The sequence below is a fragment of the Suncus etruscus genome, chromosome 4, assembly GCF_024139225.1.
Source record: "Suncus etruscus isolate mSunEtr1 chromosome 4, mSunEtr1.pri.cur, whole genome shotgun sequence".
Taxonomy (NCBI): Eukaryota; Metazoa; Chordata; class Mammalia; order Eulipotyphla; family Soricidae; genus Suncus; species Suncus etruscus.
In genome coordinates this window covers 151,300,902-151,319,894 of record NC_064851.1, presented here as the reverse complement: position 1 = coordinate 151,319,894, position 18,993 = coordinate 151,300,902, and the positions used below count along the sequence as shown (strand labels likewise).

Sequence of the window (18,993 nt, the reverse complement as noted above, 5' to 3'; positions counted from 1 at the left end):
TGCCCTCCCACATTTCTGCACATTTTTCCACCCTGTCTTCCTTCTCTATGCCTTGGGACAGTGCTGCTGCTCTGCTAGTGGGATGACTAATTTGTCATTCTTTTATATACCATTTGATCTGTCCAGCTGCTTGCTCTGCCTTAGTCCTGGGAGAGGTTGTGTGGTTGATATGAGCCTCTGAGGCACCGTGTCAGTACAAGGTCCAGGAAGACTGAGGAAGACAAAGACAATGGAAGACCAAAAAGGGTTTCTTTCCCTTTTATGTGGATTCTTTAGTTGTGAAAGAGATGAACCTGGGGCAACTGTAGGTGCTTTCCACCCAGTTCTCTGTCACTCCTTCCTATGTGGCCCGCTGCTTTCCATCTGTCCCAGGAAAGCTATGGAACATTGAAAAGTCCCCTTTGGGAGGACTTTTTTGACTTCTTGAGATAACTTGACAAGAATCATGAGAAAAGACTAAGACTAAAAATGCTCAAACCTTCTCTGAGCGAGTATATAGCAAGGATTGGCTGGTTGGTATTGTCAGTGAGGGTCCCTGGGTGACTTATGTGAAGTAGGAAGAAGAGGAAGGGCAGCCTTGAGAAGCAAATCTTGCCCTCTCTCTACCTCTGTTGCCCAGGGAAGTGCCTGGAAGAGGAATTGTTCTTTGCAGGGGAGGAAAAGTCCATCCTCGACCTTACCTGAGCCTTTTAGGTCCTTTCTCTTGCAGAAAAATAAATACAGGCAAAGCTAAAAAATGAAGTATAACAAGTTTATAGGGAAGTAAAGAGAGAGTTAAGTTAAGATCTGTGTTGAGACAAGAACACAATCTTCTCCAGAATGGAAAAAGCCCAAAGTACATCTCTAGAGGGGAGATGTACCAACTTCCTTTGTTCAAGGATTTTTTTTTCCCTTTGGTTTTTGGGTCACACCGGGCAGCACTCATGGGTTACTCCTGGCTCTAAGCTCAGACATTGCTCCTGACAGCCTCGGGGGACCACATGGGATGCAGGGATTCGAACCACCGTCCAAGGAACCACACGCAAGGAAACACTTTACCTCCATGCTATCTCTCTGGCCCTGTCCAAGTTTTTTTTTAAATTGTTTATCTGAAATTACCACACTCAATCTACCTAGGTAAGAGTCCTTCACTAGGGTGTTGCCAAACAGGAAGAGTTTGAAACTCTTTATGATCCTCCTCTGATCCTAGTCTGCGCCTAGTTCCTTTGTTCTTTAGGAACTTCACTCTGAGCTGGGAGGGAGGCCCAGCCTTCTTCAGGTCTTCAGGTCTTACCAGGCCTAAGTTTCTGCTTCTACCACGTGGGCCCTTACAGCCTACACTAAATAGCCTTGTTGCTTCTCAAAATTTCATTTCTCAAGGTGGGCAATGGAGGTAGAGTGATAATCTGGCTGGTAATGTTTGCCTTGCACACAGTTGATTGTGGGTTTGACCCCTGCATCCCGCATGTTCCTCCAGAAGTGATTCCTGAGTGTAGAGCCAGAAGTAGCCCCAGAGCATGGCTGGGTGTCAGGTACCCCCCCAAAATACCAAAACAAAAGAATTCATTTGGGTGGGGAGTGGGTACTCTTTCAATACAGACCTGCCTGTCTGCTTTAATTTGCATTTCTTGTTGGTTATCTTACACTCGTTTCTTGTATTCAAAATTGTTCATAAAAGCTTGAGAGTGTAGTACTCTTCTTATTTTTGAGAGCTGGCTAAGATAAATAAATGATGGGGAAAATCTCTGAGTAAATATATAAAAATGATTAAATTCAGGAAGAAAGAAGAGGAATTCACTTAAGACTTAATTTAATTTAATTAAGTTATTTATTTATTTTTGGGTTTGGGGCCACACCCAATGATGCTGAGGGGTTACTCCTGGCTATGTGCTCAGAAATCGCTCCTGGCTTGGGAAATTATACAGGACATCAGGGATCAAACCGAGGTCTGTCCTGATCAGCCGCATGCAAGGCAAATGTCTTACAGCTGCGCTACCTCTCTGGCCCCAAGAGGACTTATTTTCAAAGGTTATAGTGATGCAGGGGCCACATATGGTTCCTTGAACACCACCAGAAGTGATTCCTGAGTGGGAAGCCCTGCAGGAATAAGACTTTAGGACCTCTAAATTGGCTTCTTTCTGTCACCTGAAAGAGAAGGATCACATCACCTAAACACAAACTCCTGCTCCCTCTCTTTGACCCCAACTTGCCTTTTACTCTGAGACCTGTCTGCAGTGACCCAAGAAGAATCAGTCAGGCATAAAGCATTTCCCATCCTCCCACATCCCACCCTGCCTGTAATTTTCCTTCTGGCTCTGAAAAGAGCTTGTGGCCACGTTCCAAAAGGGGAGATTTTTTTGTTTTGTTTTTTAATAAAGAAACAAAGGAGAATCCAGAGTCAGCCAAAGATAAAAGTTCTGGAAGCCTTTGAGCCAGCAGTGCCCTAAAAATTCTTGGGATAAATGAGACAAGGGACCAAAAGTTGTTGTGACTGAAGGGAAATGAGTCAAGAGAAGAAATACCCCTATTTAATTCTGGTGGACAAAGGATTGGGTAGATTTGCCAAACCACAAAATGATACCCCAACCAACTAACCTACTTTAAACTTCTGAGGCCCCGAAGTGGGGCTTGGAGGATGGGGAGGCAGCACTTGGAATGCAGAAATTTGGTGTGCAGAAAGATCTAAATCTAATGATCAAAAAACAGATGTCTCCCCATCTTTCCTTCAGCTATCTACACTTGGCTTGGCCTGTCTATGAAAAGAGACAGACATTCCGGTGGGCAGTAGGAGGATGAGAACTGGCTACAGAGCCTTTCCTTGGATGGACTAAGACATGGAAACCCTGACTGGAAGAGCTAAGGCATCTGTTTGGCTCTGGAATCTGCTGACTAAGAAAATCCCCATGGTTTCCCTAAAAAACACCAGTGCTTCATCTAATCTCCCAGGACAGGAACTCACTGCCTGAAAGCTAGATCAGGGCTCTGTGTTGACCAGACTGCCATAAATACTAGAGCTACTCTCATCCTTCAGCCCACCTCTAGGTAAAGCCATCTTCTTATATCTCAAGTGTACCCAACAAATGAAGGGATAAATAAAACATGGTCCCTATGTTAGCTTTAAAAAGAAAGGAGTTCTAGGCTAAGGATATAACTCAAAAGGGTGGAATATCTCAGAATGGTAATAGTCCCTAGTACATTTTAACCTCCTGAGCACTATTGGGTGTAGTTTTCGTAGTCCCCAGCACGGTCAGATCTTTACTACTAAGCCAAGGATTTCCTGAAGTGGTCCCGGGGATCCAGGAGGCTAGGGAGGCTCTTGACTCCAAAGAAGAGAACTTTTAACATGCTCAAAGTGGATGAACATGAACATGCTGTGTGAGTAAGCCGGCCATAGAAGGACAATTCTTGTTCTATCTGGTACCTAGAATAGTGAAACTTCAAGACACAGAAAGTAGAATGGTGGTCATGAGGGGAGTACGCAGTTAGTGTTGAATAGATTCAAAGAGATGTTAATGTGTCAGGTGAAGAGTCCTGGAATTGGTGTGATAGCTGCAGAGCAATGTGAATTATTGCCACTGAGGTATATGCTTAAAAATGGTGAAAATGGGGCCCGGAGAGATAGCACAGCGGTGTTTGCCTTGCAAGCAGCCGATCATGGACCTAAGGTGGTTGGTTCGAATCCCAGTGTCCCATATGGTCCCCCGTGCCTGCCAGGAGCTATTTCTGAGCAGACAGCCAGGAGTAACCCCTGAGCACCGCCGGGTGTGGCCCAAAAACCAAAAAAAAAAAAAGGTGAAAATGGGGAACAGGTTTATAGTACAGTGGAAAGGGTGCTTGCCTTGTTTGCAGTCAATCTTGGTAGTCATATGGTCCCCTAAACCTGTCAGGAGTGAGCCTTGAGTACAGAGTCAGAGGTGAGTCCTGAATACAGCAGGATTTGGCCCAAAACAATAATAAATGGTAAAACGATAGAAATTTATATTTTGAATATTTCAATAGAGTGAAAAAGTAATACAATTAAAAAATAAACTTCTGAAACTTGACATCTCCTTCCATGGAAACTGCTCTGCGAGGGACCTGGCCATGATATACCTGGTTAAACTCTATTCCCTTCTTGTTCTAGAACCAACACTGAGAATGAACCCAATGAAGAGAGAGTTGTGGTTTGTGCTGCTGCTTTGTGCAGCAGCCTTCACTTTGCCCAGCCAGGTGAGTATGTAGAGCAAATTCCTGATGGGGAGGAAGGTGCAAGAACGGAGAGGTAAGGGGGCAGAGGGACAGCAGGGCCACAGGATACACATGTCCACCCTTCCCTGTGCAGAGGATGTGGAACCCAAACAAAACACTCAGCCCAACTGAAATAACAGTCACTTCCGCTCTTGCTTCTGCTTGCTTCTTTAGGATTGAGTTTAAAGAAGGTATTGAAATGAATTCTCCAAAGTAGTAATAAAAATCAGTGCTCCTGCTGTGAGCTGGGAAAGCTGACAAACTACCCCATCCTGCTTACTTTCCATTTAATTTTCTGAAAGGGTCCACACACAGGGCATCTCAGAGGCCAAAGAAGCAACATCTGAGTGGCAGGATTTTAAAGAAGGGAAAGTCAAAAGGGCTATGTGAAGAGGCATGTGGTACTTACATACCATTAATCATTGTTTAGTTAGAACAGTCATATCTCAACTGCCCAGTGGAACTATGAGTGATGAATAACCACCATATTATACATATAGCTGTTCAACATTTCGTATCAACATTTTAACATTTCTATCAGTATTTTATCATAGTTTTATAGTTTGTTTAAGCTGTGAATATGGAGTCCTTGGTAGAAAGGGTTGTGTGAATATGTTCTATGGTGATTTTTTTAATTAATATCTTTATTTAAATGCCTTGATTAGAAATATGATTGTAGTTAGGTTTCAGTCATGTAAAGAACACTCCCCTTCACCATTGCAATATTTTATCATATTTACAGACTTGATTTGCATAGAACTTGTCTAGAAGAGAGGTAGATATCGTCAAGAAACCAGGAATGTATCTTTCACTTGGGGCTAATTGTCTGTGGGAAGCTCTGACATTGACATCTGATTCATAGATTATTGGCTGGTCTTCAGGTTTAGCCACGTTTTTTGTTGTTGTTGTTGTTGTTGTTGTTTTTGTTTTTTAAGACACCCAGAACATGCTGACTCTCCCTCTAACTCTGTTTTTTTTTTTTTTTTACAGAACGTCCACACACGATTCAGAAGAGGAACCAGATCTCTTAGAGGTATGATGAAGTTGAGCTGGAAGGCAGTCAGTGAAGGTTGGAAGGGTCAGAATCTGGGAGTTAATGGAATCAGGGTGTTTTAGACTACAAGGGACATTCTATCTTCTACCACACTCTCTTGAGTAGGTAAAGGGAAATTTTGCAGATGATTTTGCTAAGATGCCTAGCAAATTGAGTCTCAGAGGACAGGGCTAAATGAGCACCCGTTAAAGGAAACAGAAACTCAAGGAGTCGGAGTCAGAGAACTGTAAGCATAATGTCCTACAGGCCTGTGATACCTATGAGAAAATGGAGCCCAGAAAGACAGAGCGACTCATTCAGTTCCAAACACTGCCAGGTCACAACTGTCCTGACCACTGACTCTTGCTGAGCTGTCGTCTGCATCCTGCATGTATTTTTCAGTTGGCAAAACTAACTTGGTTTACTCATGAGATTAGAGTAAAAAGTTTTTTTCCTTGTAAGATCACATTTAGAGTTCATTCTGAAAACCCAAGTGATATTGGGGCCAGATAAGAGAAGTGAATAGAACACTTGTTTTCCATGTGGCCAATCCAGGTTTAATCCCTGGCATCTGATATGGTCCCCTGAATAACATCAGAATTAATTCATGAGTGTAGAACCAGGAACAATCCCTGAATATTGCTAGGAATGGCCCTAATAGACAAATAAATAAAACTTGAAGAAGCTCATGCTCTCTCTTGAACAGAGGTCTCTCTCTCCCCTCACACTTCTCTACATTTCTTTCAATAAAAACTATTTTTGGAGGCCAGAGAGATAGCATGGAGGTAAGGCATTTGCCTTGCATGCAGAAGGTTGCTGGTTCAAATCCGGCATCCCATGTGGTCCTCGAGCCTGCCAGGAGCGATTTCTGAGCATGGAGCCAGGAGTAACCCTTGAGTGCAGCTGGATGTGACCCAAAAAAACAAAACTAAACCAAACCAAACCAAACCAAAACGAAACAAAACCTATTTTTAAAAAATAAAAACCTGAGGTCATTTCAAATAACATTACTAGAATAAAAAATATGCTCACATGGACACAAATAAGTCTTGAGTACCTCCGGGAGAGACCTTTAAAGGAAAAGAAAAAAAATGGTGCCAAAGAGATAGTACAGTAGTTAGGGTGCTTGCCTGTTATCTGGGTGACCCAGATTTGATCCATGGTGTCCGATATGGTTCCTGAGCCCTGCCTTGAGTGATCTTTGAGCAAAGAGGAGTAAGTCCTGAGCATTAGTGGTGTGGAAAAGAAAAGAAAGAGTGATAGTACAGCAGGTAGGACATTTGCCTTGAATGTGACCCATCTGTGTTCAGTCCCTGGAATTCCATATGGTCCCCTCACCTGCCAGGAGTAATTTCTGAGTGCAAAGCCAGGAGTAACTCTTGAGCTCCAAAGAAAAAGAAAGAAAGAAGGAAAGAAAGAGGAAGAGGAAGGAAGGAAAGACGAAGAGTGGAAGGGAGGAAATAAGGAAAAGGAAGATTATCATAACTGAACTACTTCAGTTCTAAAACACCTGGGGCCCTGCTCCATCCTCCTTTTCTAGTCCCTTTGTGTCTGGAAGGGCAACACCCTCTCAAGTAATGACTCTCTTATTGCTTTCAAAGTTGAACAACACAAAGCTTAGTCTACAAGGACAGCCTAGCCCCCCCTTGTCCTTAGGACAACAATGGTATATATTTTTTTACTTTGGCAGAGTTCTTTAGTTAACTAAATGTTGTCATTTTTAAGTTGGCATTTTGGCTTACAAACAGAAAAATATTAATGGGTGTACTTCAACAGTTTGGGGCATACTAAAAATAGCAGTAAAAATCACCTGTTTTCTATAACTTTTGTGGTCTAAAAAGTCCATTTTTTCTGGGGTCAAAATGCATCAATTCAGGCTAATAATACATTGCGAGTCAAAAGCTGCAAGGCACTTGTATACATGTATAGTCTTTGGATGAATTAAAGTGAAAAACATAAGCATTATCTAATAAATCTATTAAAATTTACTGCTAAATTGTCCATTGGTGGGTTTCAGTCATACAATATACATCATCCTTTACTGTCACCCTTTCTGTCACTGATATCTCCCATTTTTCCCCCTGCCCCTGCCTTACTCTAGGACAGGCAAATTGTTTCTTTTTTTTTTTTTTTTTTTTTTTTTTTTTGGTTTTTGGGCCACACCCGTTTGACGCTCAGGGGTTACTCCTGGCTATGTGCTCAGAAATCGCCCCTGGCTTGGGGGGACCATATGGGACGCCGGGGGATCGAACCGCGGTCCTTCCTTGGCTAGCGCTTGCAAGGCAGACACCTTACCTCCAGCGCCACCTACCCGGCCCCAGGCAAATTGTTTCTTACTCACTCTTTTTCCTCTCTCTCTCCATCTTTCCCTCTTTCTGTTTCCTTTTTGATACTGTGGTTTGCACTAATTTTAATAGTGGGGTGCCTTGCCTGTTAGTTTATCCACTTTCAGTACCTAATTTTTGTCCAGAGTGATTAGTTCCAACTATCATAATAAATCTTTTTTGATGAGCACATTCTTGAAAAGCATGATCAACTTCTGCCCAAAAATTAGTAAAAGGAGAACTTGTTAATAAAATATTAAGTAGGCATTATCTTCTAGCTGAAAGCAAGAAATGAATAAGGATGGATGGGCTTTATAGAGAGGGGAGGGAAGACTTTCTCACCAGGTCCAGGCTGGGTGTCAGTGCTGATTGAGTTGTGCCTTAGAGGGTCTCTTTCATTACAGTCACCTGCAGAGATGAGAAGACACAGATGACTTACTGGCAATACCAGTCGTGGTTGCGCCCTATGCTGAGAAGCAACCGAGTGGAATACTGCTGGTGTAACAATGGCTGGCCTCAGTGCCACTCAGTGCCTGTTAAAGGTATGAGGGGCTGACTGCATAGAGAATGAAAAGGACTGGAATTTAAGTTGGCATAGTAGGAGGCTGAGGTTTGATCCCTGGAAGCCCATTTTCAGGAGCACATAGTAGGCGGCCAAGGTTCGATCCCTGAGCATTGCTAGGCAAGACCTCTGGGCACCAAAGATGGAGAAACTCATGTTATCTCCAGATATAGTTTCAAATCAAAACCTACAATCAGATATGCAGCAATGTCAGGTCGGGTCTTTTCGCACCAGTGCCAGGAGTCCAAATGCCATCTTCTTGTTCCAGTCATGTTCAAACCTTCATTTGAAGAATCTAGTGTGTGCCAGGTGCTAAGCAAAAATATAGTAAAAAAACCATATGACACTAGGCAGATGTTGGCATTTGCCGAGATTGTTGTCTATAGACGAGAATAATACTGCGCTCCATGATTTGTCATGCACGTTAAATGAGTTCCTTTTCATAAACTGCTGTAAACTGACATGTATAGAGTACACCTAAAATTTGAGCTCATATTATTTTGAGAGCCACTTTGAAAGAATTTAGGGTTTTTCTTATTTCCATGTGACAGGTTGCAGTGAACCCAGGTGCTACAATGGAGGGACATGTTGGCAGGCTCTATATTTCTCAGATTTTGTCTGCCAGTGCCCTGAAGGATTTGCTGGGAAACACTGTGAAATAGGTGAGTGGTGGATGAGTGAGTGAGAAAGTGGAATGGAAATATAAACCAGCAAAGCTAATGGCAAGAACAGGAAGGGTGTGTTGTCTGTCAGAGGCAAGGGGGTGGAAAAAGAGCAGCTCAACCAAGATTTGATGAGAGAGTTGGGTGCACTGAGCAGAGCTTTGACATGTATCTGGGTCTGGCCATGACATCAGTCATCCAGGAGATTTCAGTCACCTGGGGGCCTTGTCTGGCCTCAGCATTGAGCCTGAGTGATGACAGAACCAGATGTGAGATGTTTTGGGAAAACTAATTGAAAGTGGAGCCCACCTGTAAGAAGCCACCTGTCATGTTATTTCTTTTCAATCAGATACAAGTGCTACGTGTTACAAGGACCAGGGTATCACCTATAGGAGCACATGGAGCACAGCAGAAAGTGGCTCTGAGTGTGTCAACTGGAACAGCAGTGTGCTGGCCTGGAAAGTCTATAATGGACGAAGGCCTGATGCTGTTAAGCTGGGTCTTGGGAATCACAACTACTGCCGGTGAGAGACCCCTTTGTTCTTTGGCGTTGGGGAAAAGGCACCATCAGCTCAGACTTTTTAGAGAAGGAGAAGCAAAAAGACAGACATAGAGAGGGCTGGAGAGAGAGAGAGAGAGTATAGAGCATACTGGTTTAACTCCCAGGACCCTGTCTGGTCTCCTGATCACTGAGTGCAGAACCAGGAGTAAGCCTATGTGTGCCCTGCCCCTATGCCCCACTGAAAAATATTTATAGAAAGAGACTGATTTTAAAGAATTGCCTCCCAGAATGGTGTGTCTGGAAACTCTGATTATACACAAGTCAGCAAGCTGGAAATGAGCAGGAATTCACATTACAGCTCAAACAAGAGTTATGGTTGTAGTTTAGCTGTGGAGTTATGATCCACACAAGTTATGATCTTGTACCTTCGGTGTTTGGTGCAATAGAGATTACACATTTTATTGTGGTGCTGGGGATCCTAACGGCAGTACCAGGGGACTGCATTCGTAGGCATTGGTGCTGGGATTGGAACTTTGCAGGCATTCTACCTCTGAGCCATATTCCTAGGCCTCTTGATACTTTATTTTGAGGCAGAATTCCGTCTTTTAGCTTTTGTCTCCGACCTCCATCCATGCCTGGTAGTGATCCGGGTTAGGGTAATTCCTAGCTATTCCCACCATACACGTATAAAGTATAGTATGTATTATATATATATATATATATATAGAGAGAGAGAGAGAGAGAGAGAGAAGGGAGAGAGAGAGAAGGGAAAGAGAGAGAGAGAGAAGGGAGAGAGAGAGAAGGGAAAGAGAGAGAGAGAGAGAGAGAGAGAGCGAGAGAGCGAGCCTGGGACCAAACCACCATCTGACACATTCAAGACAAATGTTTACACCCCTGTAAGATCTCTCCAGCCCCTGTAGTTTTTGTGCTTAAGGTTTCTTATTGGTTGGGTAAGACCCTCTCATATTTTCAAAGGAATTAAAGTTGACTTAGAGCAGATGTTAAACATACAAAATCCTTTCACACATCTGTTAGAATGTGGTTAAATTGCTGGGTCCCATAGCCTAGTCTAGTTGACATATAAAACTGCTTAATCACAGCAACTTGTCAGTTTGTCACCCACTCTCATCTTTTAAAATCATACTGAATCACCAGATAAAGACAGCAAGGTATATTTTTGCCTACAATTACCCAGTGTGTAACTGAAATCTCACTAAGTCTACCCAGAGAACAAGTCAAACAATTATTGTATCTGAGAGACTTCACTCTTAATCCGCTGGCCCTTCCTGTTGCCTTTTTCTCTCAGAAACCCAGACAAAGACACAAAGCCCTGGTGTTATGTCTTCAAAGTGGGAAAGTACATTCCTGAGTTCTGCAGCACTCCTGTCTGTTCCACAGGTAAGCGAATTATGTACCATGCCCCCCCTCCCATTCCTGGTGTCATTGGAAGAAGAATTTAGGAGGAAAAGGTCACATCTACCACACTTGAGATGGCAGAGGAATGGACTGGTAGATAGGCACTTTGGACATAGAGGGAAGATCAAAAAGGTGAGGGACTAGAATATTAGCATAATGAGTAGCGTACTTATCTTGCATGCAGTCGACATGGATTTGATCTCCAGCACCCCATATAGTCCCCTGAGCCCCGCCAGGAGTTATCCCAGTGTGCAGAGCTAAGAATAAGCCCTGAGCACTGCCTGATGTGACCTCCCTCTCCCCAAAAGGTGAAGTTTCTCATCTAGGCTTGACCTCTAAATACCTTTAGTTTGAGCTGGAGTTGAACTCTTTACCCATCTGTTTTCTCATCTTCAGAAGATGGGACTGGACCAGTGACTTATAGTTACTTTTCAAATAAATAGAGGTTCTTATCAAATGCTACACTCCTGATGTGTACCTGCATTAAAGTAACTCATTTCACAAAGTCACCCCTGATGACTTTGAAAGCAACTCCAGGAATAATCATCACTAATGAGCAGAAGCCAATTTCCTGCTGACTCTGCATCTTCTGAGAAATCTCTTTCAACCAACACAAATTAGTAGCAGATGAAAGTTCTGTGTCATCTTTAAATGAAAGAAGGGGAGGCTTTGCAGATTCACTTCTAGTCTTCCCAACCAAAAAATTGCCTTTTTTTTTTTGCATTGAATTAGTTTTATGTCAGGTTGATATTTCTTTTGTTACAGGAAGAAACAAGGACTGCTACTACAAAAATGATTTAACATATCGTGGCACCCATAGCCGTACCATGTCTGGTGCCTCCTGCCTCCCTTGGGACTCCAAGCTTCTAGTGCACAAGATCTACACAGCAAGGAAGGCAAATGCCCAGGCACTAGATTTGGGCAGGCATAATTACTGCAGGTGTGTAGCATAGGATTCTAGGGATTCCTGTCTGGGTAGAGGGTGGGATTTGGGTGTGAAATGGGAGATTTGTTGCCGAAAGAAAAACCCAGTAGGTGGAAAGGAGCCATGGATAGTAGTATCTAGTCCAACCTAGTTATGACTACAGTGACTATTATGGAAAGCAAGATGCACCTGTTTTTCAACCTGAAACCCAAGCTAGAGGTGTTGTACTCAGGGCACTTAGCACTCAAGAGCTGCCTACTGCACATGCCTTTATTTCAGAAAATGTAAGTTTCTTCACAGCATATTCCACAGTTCCTCCCAGCAGATCTTTGAGCTGTGAATATTATGTTGCTGATAGAAAATATAGTCACAGTTGTTTTCCAGTGCCCGAACAGAGCTGAGACTAGAATTCAGGGTCTTCATTCCACTCCATGTTTTTGCAATTGTTTTACAGAGCTTCCTTTCCCTCTTACTAACCAAGATGTGATTTTAAAATGTGATTGGAGGGGCAGGAAGGATAGTACAGAGGGTAGATCATTTGTTTTGCATGCAGCTAACCTGACCTGGCGTCAATCCCTGACACCATGACACTGGAGCTCACCAAGAGTGATCCCTGAGAGCAGAGTCAGGAATAAGCTCTGAGCACTGCCAAATATACCCCCAAAATACAAAAAAAAAAAAAAGTAATTGAAATATTTGCTTTCTCTTCATCTAGGAATCCAGACAAGGATATCAAGCCTTGGTGTCATGTGCTGAAGGACAACAAGTTAGCCTGGGAATACTGTGACGTGCCACAGTGCTGTAAGAACTTCCCATTAGCCCACCTCCCTACCACTGTGCTATCTCTCCAGCCTCTGCTCTCACTTTCTATCTCAACATGTTGTACCATCTCAAAACCACATGCATGCAGTGGTTGATTACTTTTGCTCAATCAAAATGTGAACTAATTAGGGCCGGAGAGATAGCATGGAGGTAAGGCATTTGCCTTTCATGCAGGAGGTCATCGGTTTGAATCCCAGCGCCCCATAAGGTCCCCCGTGCCTGCCAGGAGCAATTTCTGAGCCTGGAGCCAGGAATAACCCCTGAGCACTGCCAGGTGTGACCCAAAAAATATTTAATACAAATTGCAGCTCTGGTGTCAATGTACTAATGGGTATAATTTTTCAAAGTCATGTGGCCTGTGTTGGAGCCATAGTACAGACAGTAGTGTGCTTTCCTTTGACTCGGATTTGATTCCAGACATCCCATATGGTTCCCACAAGCACTGGCAGGTGTAATTCCTAATTGGAAAACCAGTAATATCCCCCAAGCATCACTGGCTATGGTCCCAACTCTCTCTCAAATAAATAATAAGAGTCATGTGACATGCCCAAGTTCACTAGATTCTAGGAGGTAGATCCAAGATCTAATCCCTCTGTTATAGGTGCCTTAGGAAAGTAGGGAGAAGAGAGGTAGGAGGCTCAAGAGGGAAGTCTACCACCCCCTCTCTACTCACTTCTGTCATGCTGGGAGATACCTGGGAAAGTTTAGGCCTGATAAAAGTGTGCCATGAGCACTAGAATGGTACGGATCTTACGTCTTACCAGTTCTATGTGTCAGTTGTTCTACCCAGCATGGGAATTTATACCTAGCACCCAATTATTACCAGAGATTATTAGATTTTCTGTACCAAACTGTATAGCACCATAAGCCTATAGAAACTTGAGATTCCAAGGGAAGAAACCTATATGGGTTCTCAAGGGTTTCACCTCAGGATATGGGTCTGACCACCACATCTGTCCTTTCCTTTCCCAGCCACCTGTGGTCTGAGACAATACAAGAGGCCTCAGTTCCGAATTAAAGGAGGACTCTTCACAGATATCACGTCGCATCCATGGCAGGCTGCCATCTTTGCCAAGTACAGGAGGATGCAAGGAGAAAGGTTTTTGTGCGGGGGTATACTCATCAGTTCCTGCTGGGTTCTCTCTGCAGCTCACTGCTTCCAGGAGAGGTATTTAGAGAACCCAGGAAATTTCACTCTTTCTGATTCTTTCACACCAGAAGAGGTCTTCTAAGATTATTTTTGCTTTAGGATTCTCCCCCAACGCCTGACAGTGGTGTTGGGCAGAACATACCGCTTGATCCCTGGAGAAGATGAACAAAAATTTGACGTAAAAAAATATGTAGTCCATAAAGAATTTGATGATGACACTTACAACAATGATATTGGTAAGATGACACTGTTCCCTTGCTCTAAGTCAGCATGACACCTCTTTCCACACTCTATCCCTCCCCCCAAATTAAAAGCAGCTCTTCTCATAGTTTTATTTTTTCATCTGTTCTTTCCAGCATTACTACAGCTGAAGTCAGAGTCACTTTCCTGTACACAGGAAAGTGACGCAGTGCGCACTGTCTGTCTCCCGGAGGCCAACCTGCAGCTGCCTGACTGGACAGAGTGCGAGTTGTCAGGCTATGGCAAACATGAGGAATGTAAGTGGAAGTCCAGGCCCCATTCTGTCTATCTGTAGTACAGCAGGTGAGGAAGTGATCATGAAAATAGTTCTGGCCCCAGCTCAAGCACTGTCCTGTGGGGCTATAGAAGTGTGCCATCTATGGTTGTCCACTGCCACTTCTGTACTTCACAGGGTGGACTAATGGGTCCAGGAAGATCTGTAAGGCACAATGCTTTGCAGATCTTACTTTTCATGAAGTTTCTGATAAGAGTGGAATGTGAGGTCTTGGACTCTGTAGCTCTATAAATCTGAGTTCCAATTCTAGACCTGTGGCATGGCCCGGGACTGCACTTTTTATTTTATACTGTACAAAACTATTTCCTCATTGGGAAAATGAGGATTGCATATTAAGTATTAACTAAAATATTAGGTTAAACTAGTGGTGCTCTTTGGAGTGACTTTGATCCATGTCTGGAGGCATTTTTTAATTGTTTACAACACAAAAAGGAGGTTTGTCTTGACCTTTAGTGAATGGAAGTCAGGGAAGCTGCCAGTTAGTTACAATGATCAGGACAGTTCCCCTTCTTCACAATCTAGTTTAAAATGTTAACAGTGCTCCAAGAGAGAAATTCTAGGTGAGGTTAAGCTTAATAAATAAAATATCAGGGGCCGGAGAGATAGCATGGAGGTAAGGCGTTTGTCTTTCATGCAGAGGGACGGTGGTTTGAATCCTGGCATTCCATATGGTACCCCGTACCTGCCAGGGGCAATTTCTGAGCATAGAGCCAGGAGTAACCCCTGAGCACTGCCAGGTGTGACCCGAAAATAAAATAAAATAAAATAAAACATCAGCAATTTTACTTAACACCTATGTGGTAGATCTTGAAAAAGTCAGCTATTGCAACCAGAGTGAGAGGTAAGGCATTTGCCTATGACTGACTCCGGATTCTACAGGGTTCGATCCCCAGCACTCCATATGGTTCCCTGGGTCTGCTAGGAGTGATCTCTGAGTACAGAGCCAGGAGTAACTGATGAGCAGTGCTGGTTGTGACCCCTCCCCCCCCCAAAAAAAAGGAAAACGAGGAGAAAGTCAGATATTAAGACATTGGATTCCTTTCTCTTCTTATTTGTAAATGATTATTTTCTGAAGCCATCATGCATTTCCTTTTTTTCTTTCTTTCTTTTAGTTTCTCTTTCCTTTTCTGAACGTCTAAAGGAGGCTCATGTTAGGTTATACCCTGCCAGCCGCTGTACGACACAACATTTGCTCAACAAAACTGTTACAAACAATATGCTTTGTGCTGGGGATACCCGAAGTGGTGGAAACCAGGTCAACCTGCATGATGCCTGCCAGGTAAACTTAAGTCTCTAGCTATACTCTGAGCAGAACAAGGGGTGGAAATAGCCTCTGGCCACTAATTCCTTACACAAAGGAAAAGCCAAAATGAAATGATTTCATCTCAGTGAACCACAGGAGATTTCAGGTAACCCCAGAGAATAAAGCTATTAGAGAAAGATCAAAGTTATCCAAACTTAAGAAACCTAAATTCTTGGAAATTGCTAAACTATTGGAATGTACTCAGTGTCAGAACATGAAACTTACCTTGTACAGGATTTCCTGTAAGCTCAGGAGATTAATATTCAAAGTGATAAAGTGACAAAATTTAAAAGAGTTTTATTTTGGTGGTGCTGGAGATGGGTGTCGAGTCACAATTCAGACCTATGAAGAAATTCTCTACTTTGATAGGTAGAGAATTGGAGTTTGATTTGTAGGGGGAGATGGGCACTTGATGTCAGATATAGGTGATTTGTGGGGAACAAAAGTTTTAGAAACTCATTCAGCTATGCAGTCATAAGAAAAGATGAAATCTTATATTTCACTACTACTTGGTTTAAACTGGAAGGTATTGTGTTAAGAAAAATGTCGGAGGATAAATAACTGGATGGTAATAGTATCATATGTAAACAATCCCTTGGCTCTGGATTAGAGAATTGAGAATGCCAAGCAAGGGGGGAGAGGTGGAGAGAGTATTATGACATGGAAGGAAGTACTACAAGGACATTAGGCATCTGGATAGTGGGGAGATGTGCTGTATATATCAAAACCATAAACATTAGCACTATTGTAAACAGAAGTGTTTATAAAGCTACAGAATTGAATTAACATTAAACAAAGTTTATTTTTGTGTATAAAAAGAGACCCCAATGCATTCAGGCCTCATACCCTTAGAAAGCAAACTATTTCAGGCTCTCCGTGTTGATGTCCTTATCAGGCTTCTATTTCATGATACTAAGAAACTGTACTTTGGAACACAGACCAACCAGTAGTTGTAGGCCCCATGATAGCCAAGGAACTATTAGCAATAAGACATTTTTGTGTCTACAGAGTGCCAAACTCCCTACAGAGAGGAGCTGTGAGGTACAGGGATACAAGAAACAAGCAAGCACAGGGTCTTGCATTGAAGATTTCATGGGCTTTGTTCTCTATCAGCATTCGTCACCCCTTCCCTGCCTTAGATCTCTTTTGGCAGCCTTTGATCTTTTTGAATGGTCTCTTTTTTGTTTGTTTTGGGCCACACCAGGTAATGCTCAAAGATTATTCCTGGCTCTGTACTCAGGAATTATTACTCCAGATGGACTTGGGGAACCATATAAGATGCCAGTGATTGAAACAGGGTCAACTGCATACTGCTGTACTATTATTCCAGCCCCTTTGTGGGGAAAACTCAGTTGGACCACTTAAGACACCAATCATATAAAATCTATATACAAAGTGAAGCAATTAGCTGCCTAAAGGTTTAAAATTATTTGGATTCAATAAGATAAGAGCAAGATTTTTAACAAGGACCAAAATTTCTTACATCTCATCTTTTGTTCATGAATTCATCTTTATAACCCAAGCCATATAGACAGTACTAACAAAAGCTAAGAATACCAAGGCATAGCTAGCCTGAGGCTACTGGCTAATAAGTAGTGATAAAACCTGTAATGTCTGGTCGATTATTTCAATCTGACTTTCTATAAGATTACCTATAAGATTATTATTATTGAGAAAAGGGCAAGGGAGATAGTATAGAGTAAGGCACTAAGCTGATCCCATTCAATTCCTGGAGTCAAAATATGTATCTGAACACTTTCAGGAGTGACTTCTGAGCATAGAGCCAAATGTAAGCCCTGAGCAACTCCAGGTGTGACACAAACCTTTCTGTCTCCACAAATAGATTGAGATAAAAATTTCTCTTTTGAGAATTTTCCCATATCTCTGCCTGAGAAATATTTATTTTCTTACACATTATGGTACATTTACCCTTATGTGTATTTTTGCCCTGAGATACATTTGCCATGAGATGTGTATACTTTCCTCAGTCTGCCCGACATATACTTTGCATTCTCCACTCTAGAGAAGCATGAGTTTTTGTCCTGAGCATGATCTAATTTTTCTCCCCTTATTTCCCAAATAAACTTATTTTACTTCAAAAAAATGTCATCTCTCCAAAAATGTATTTTGAAAGGTAAGTACAATATGAATATTACAGATGTTTGTTTATATTCACCTTACCCAAGTAGTCTGCAATTTTTCAAACAACTTACATATTTGGGGGCCTGATTGTACAGTGGGCAAGACCCTGTCTTGCATTTGACCAGTATAGGTTCAATTCCCTAAACCTGGCCAGGAATAACCTAAGTGCAAAGCCATGAGTAAGCTTTCAGAATAACCATATATGACCTTGAAGCCAAAATAACAATACAATTTGCCTGTTTTCTCTTTTGCAGGGTGACTCAGGAGGTCCCCTGGTGTGTATGAAGGACAATCGCATGACTTTGGTTGGCATCATCAGTTGGGGCCTTGGTTGTGGGAAGAAAGATCTTCCCGGAGTATACACAAAAGTTGTTAATTACTTAGACTGGATTCAAGAAAATATGCAGCCATGACAGAAATACCCAATTCCCTGAAATAATAGAAGAACCTGATAGGCTCCTCCTAAGATACATCAAAGCAGTGCTCCTTTATATATATTTCTCCTTGAGCCATCATCTAGTATAAGTGTGGGCAGAACCCTTGGAAGAGGGGAGAGGCTATATTTTCATAGGTACTGCCCATTTTGGAAGTTTTCGGTGTGTAATGTTTGAAAGGACAGATCAAGTCAATCCCTCTGGGACCAACACCGTCTACGGCAGAAGAGAGGCTGCCAAGGAGCCTAACCTAATCTGTTAATGTGAACAGCTTTGGAAATAGGAACACAGGTTAAAATAAATACACATCTGGACAGTAACAAATGACTTGATCTTTCAAGTCATTGATCTTTCAAGGATTGTATTCAAACTAGAATGCCTATTTATAGTCATAAGGAGGCTAAGTGTGGCCTCCTGGTAAGGACGGGGCTGGCTGGCCAGCTTTAAGTTCCTCAAAATCACCCTTTAAGTTATTTGACTTCTGCTTTCTCTACTCTACAACTCTTACAAGGAATTTCTATTATGTGAGAGATACATCTAATAAGCCTTATTAGAATAAAACTACTGCATTTTAGTAACTGACAGAAATTGTTTTAGCCAATTTACAGAAATTTTGTTTTTACTTTCTGTGGTCACAATTCTATATTACACTGTAATGAAACAATAAATTAAAATATATTTTCACATTTTCCATCAGAGTAATATCATTTTGTTATCCTTGCCGAATCCCACAAGCTCACTCATGTTGTTCAATTTTGTGAAAAACCATTTAAAATATCTCCTTACATGCCTTAAAATGTCTTTCATTCCAAACTAGGTGAAATATATACTGCAGATTCTGCTAGGTCTATGGACCATGGAAAGAGAAAAGAAAGGAGTTCTTGAACTAATTTTTAAAAAATACAGTATTTCAAGAAATAACAAGGTAGGACAGAGATGAACTACAAAAAGGCTGAGAAAAATTTAATGAAATTCAG

General features: G+C 42.2%; 1 protein-coding gene across 1 annotated transcript; it reads left to right on the top strand.

The window, feature by feature from the left end:
- Window positions 1-4,108: 4,108 nt before the first annotated feature.
- PLAT (plasminogen activator, tissue type) lies at window positions 4,109-18,707 on the top strand. The gene is made up of 13 exons (XM_049771848.1): window positions 4,109-4,188; window positions 5,197-5,239; window positions 7,968-8,105; window positions 8,677-8,787; window positions 9,137-9,311; window positions 10,596-10,687; window positions 11,471-11,645; window positions 12,346-12,431; window positions 13,425-13,620; window positions 13,702-13,838; window positions 13,959-14,099; window positions 15,250-15,416; window positions 17,837-18,707. The coding sequence occupies exons 1-13, from the start codon at window positions 4,117-4,119 to the stop codon at window positions 17,993-17,995; spliced, it is 1,692 nt and encodes a 563-aa protein (XP_049627805.1). The 5' UTR covers window positions 4,109-4,116; the 3' UTR covers window positions 17,996-18,707.
- Window positions 18,708-18,993: the final 286 nt, after the last annotated feature.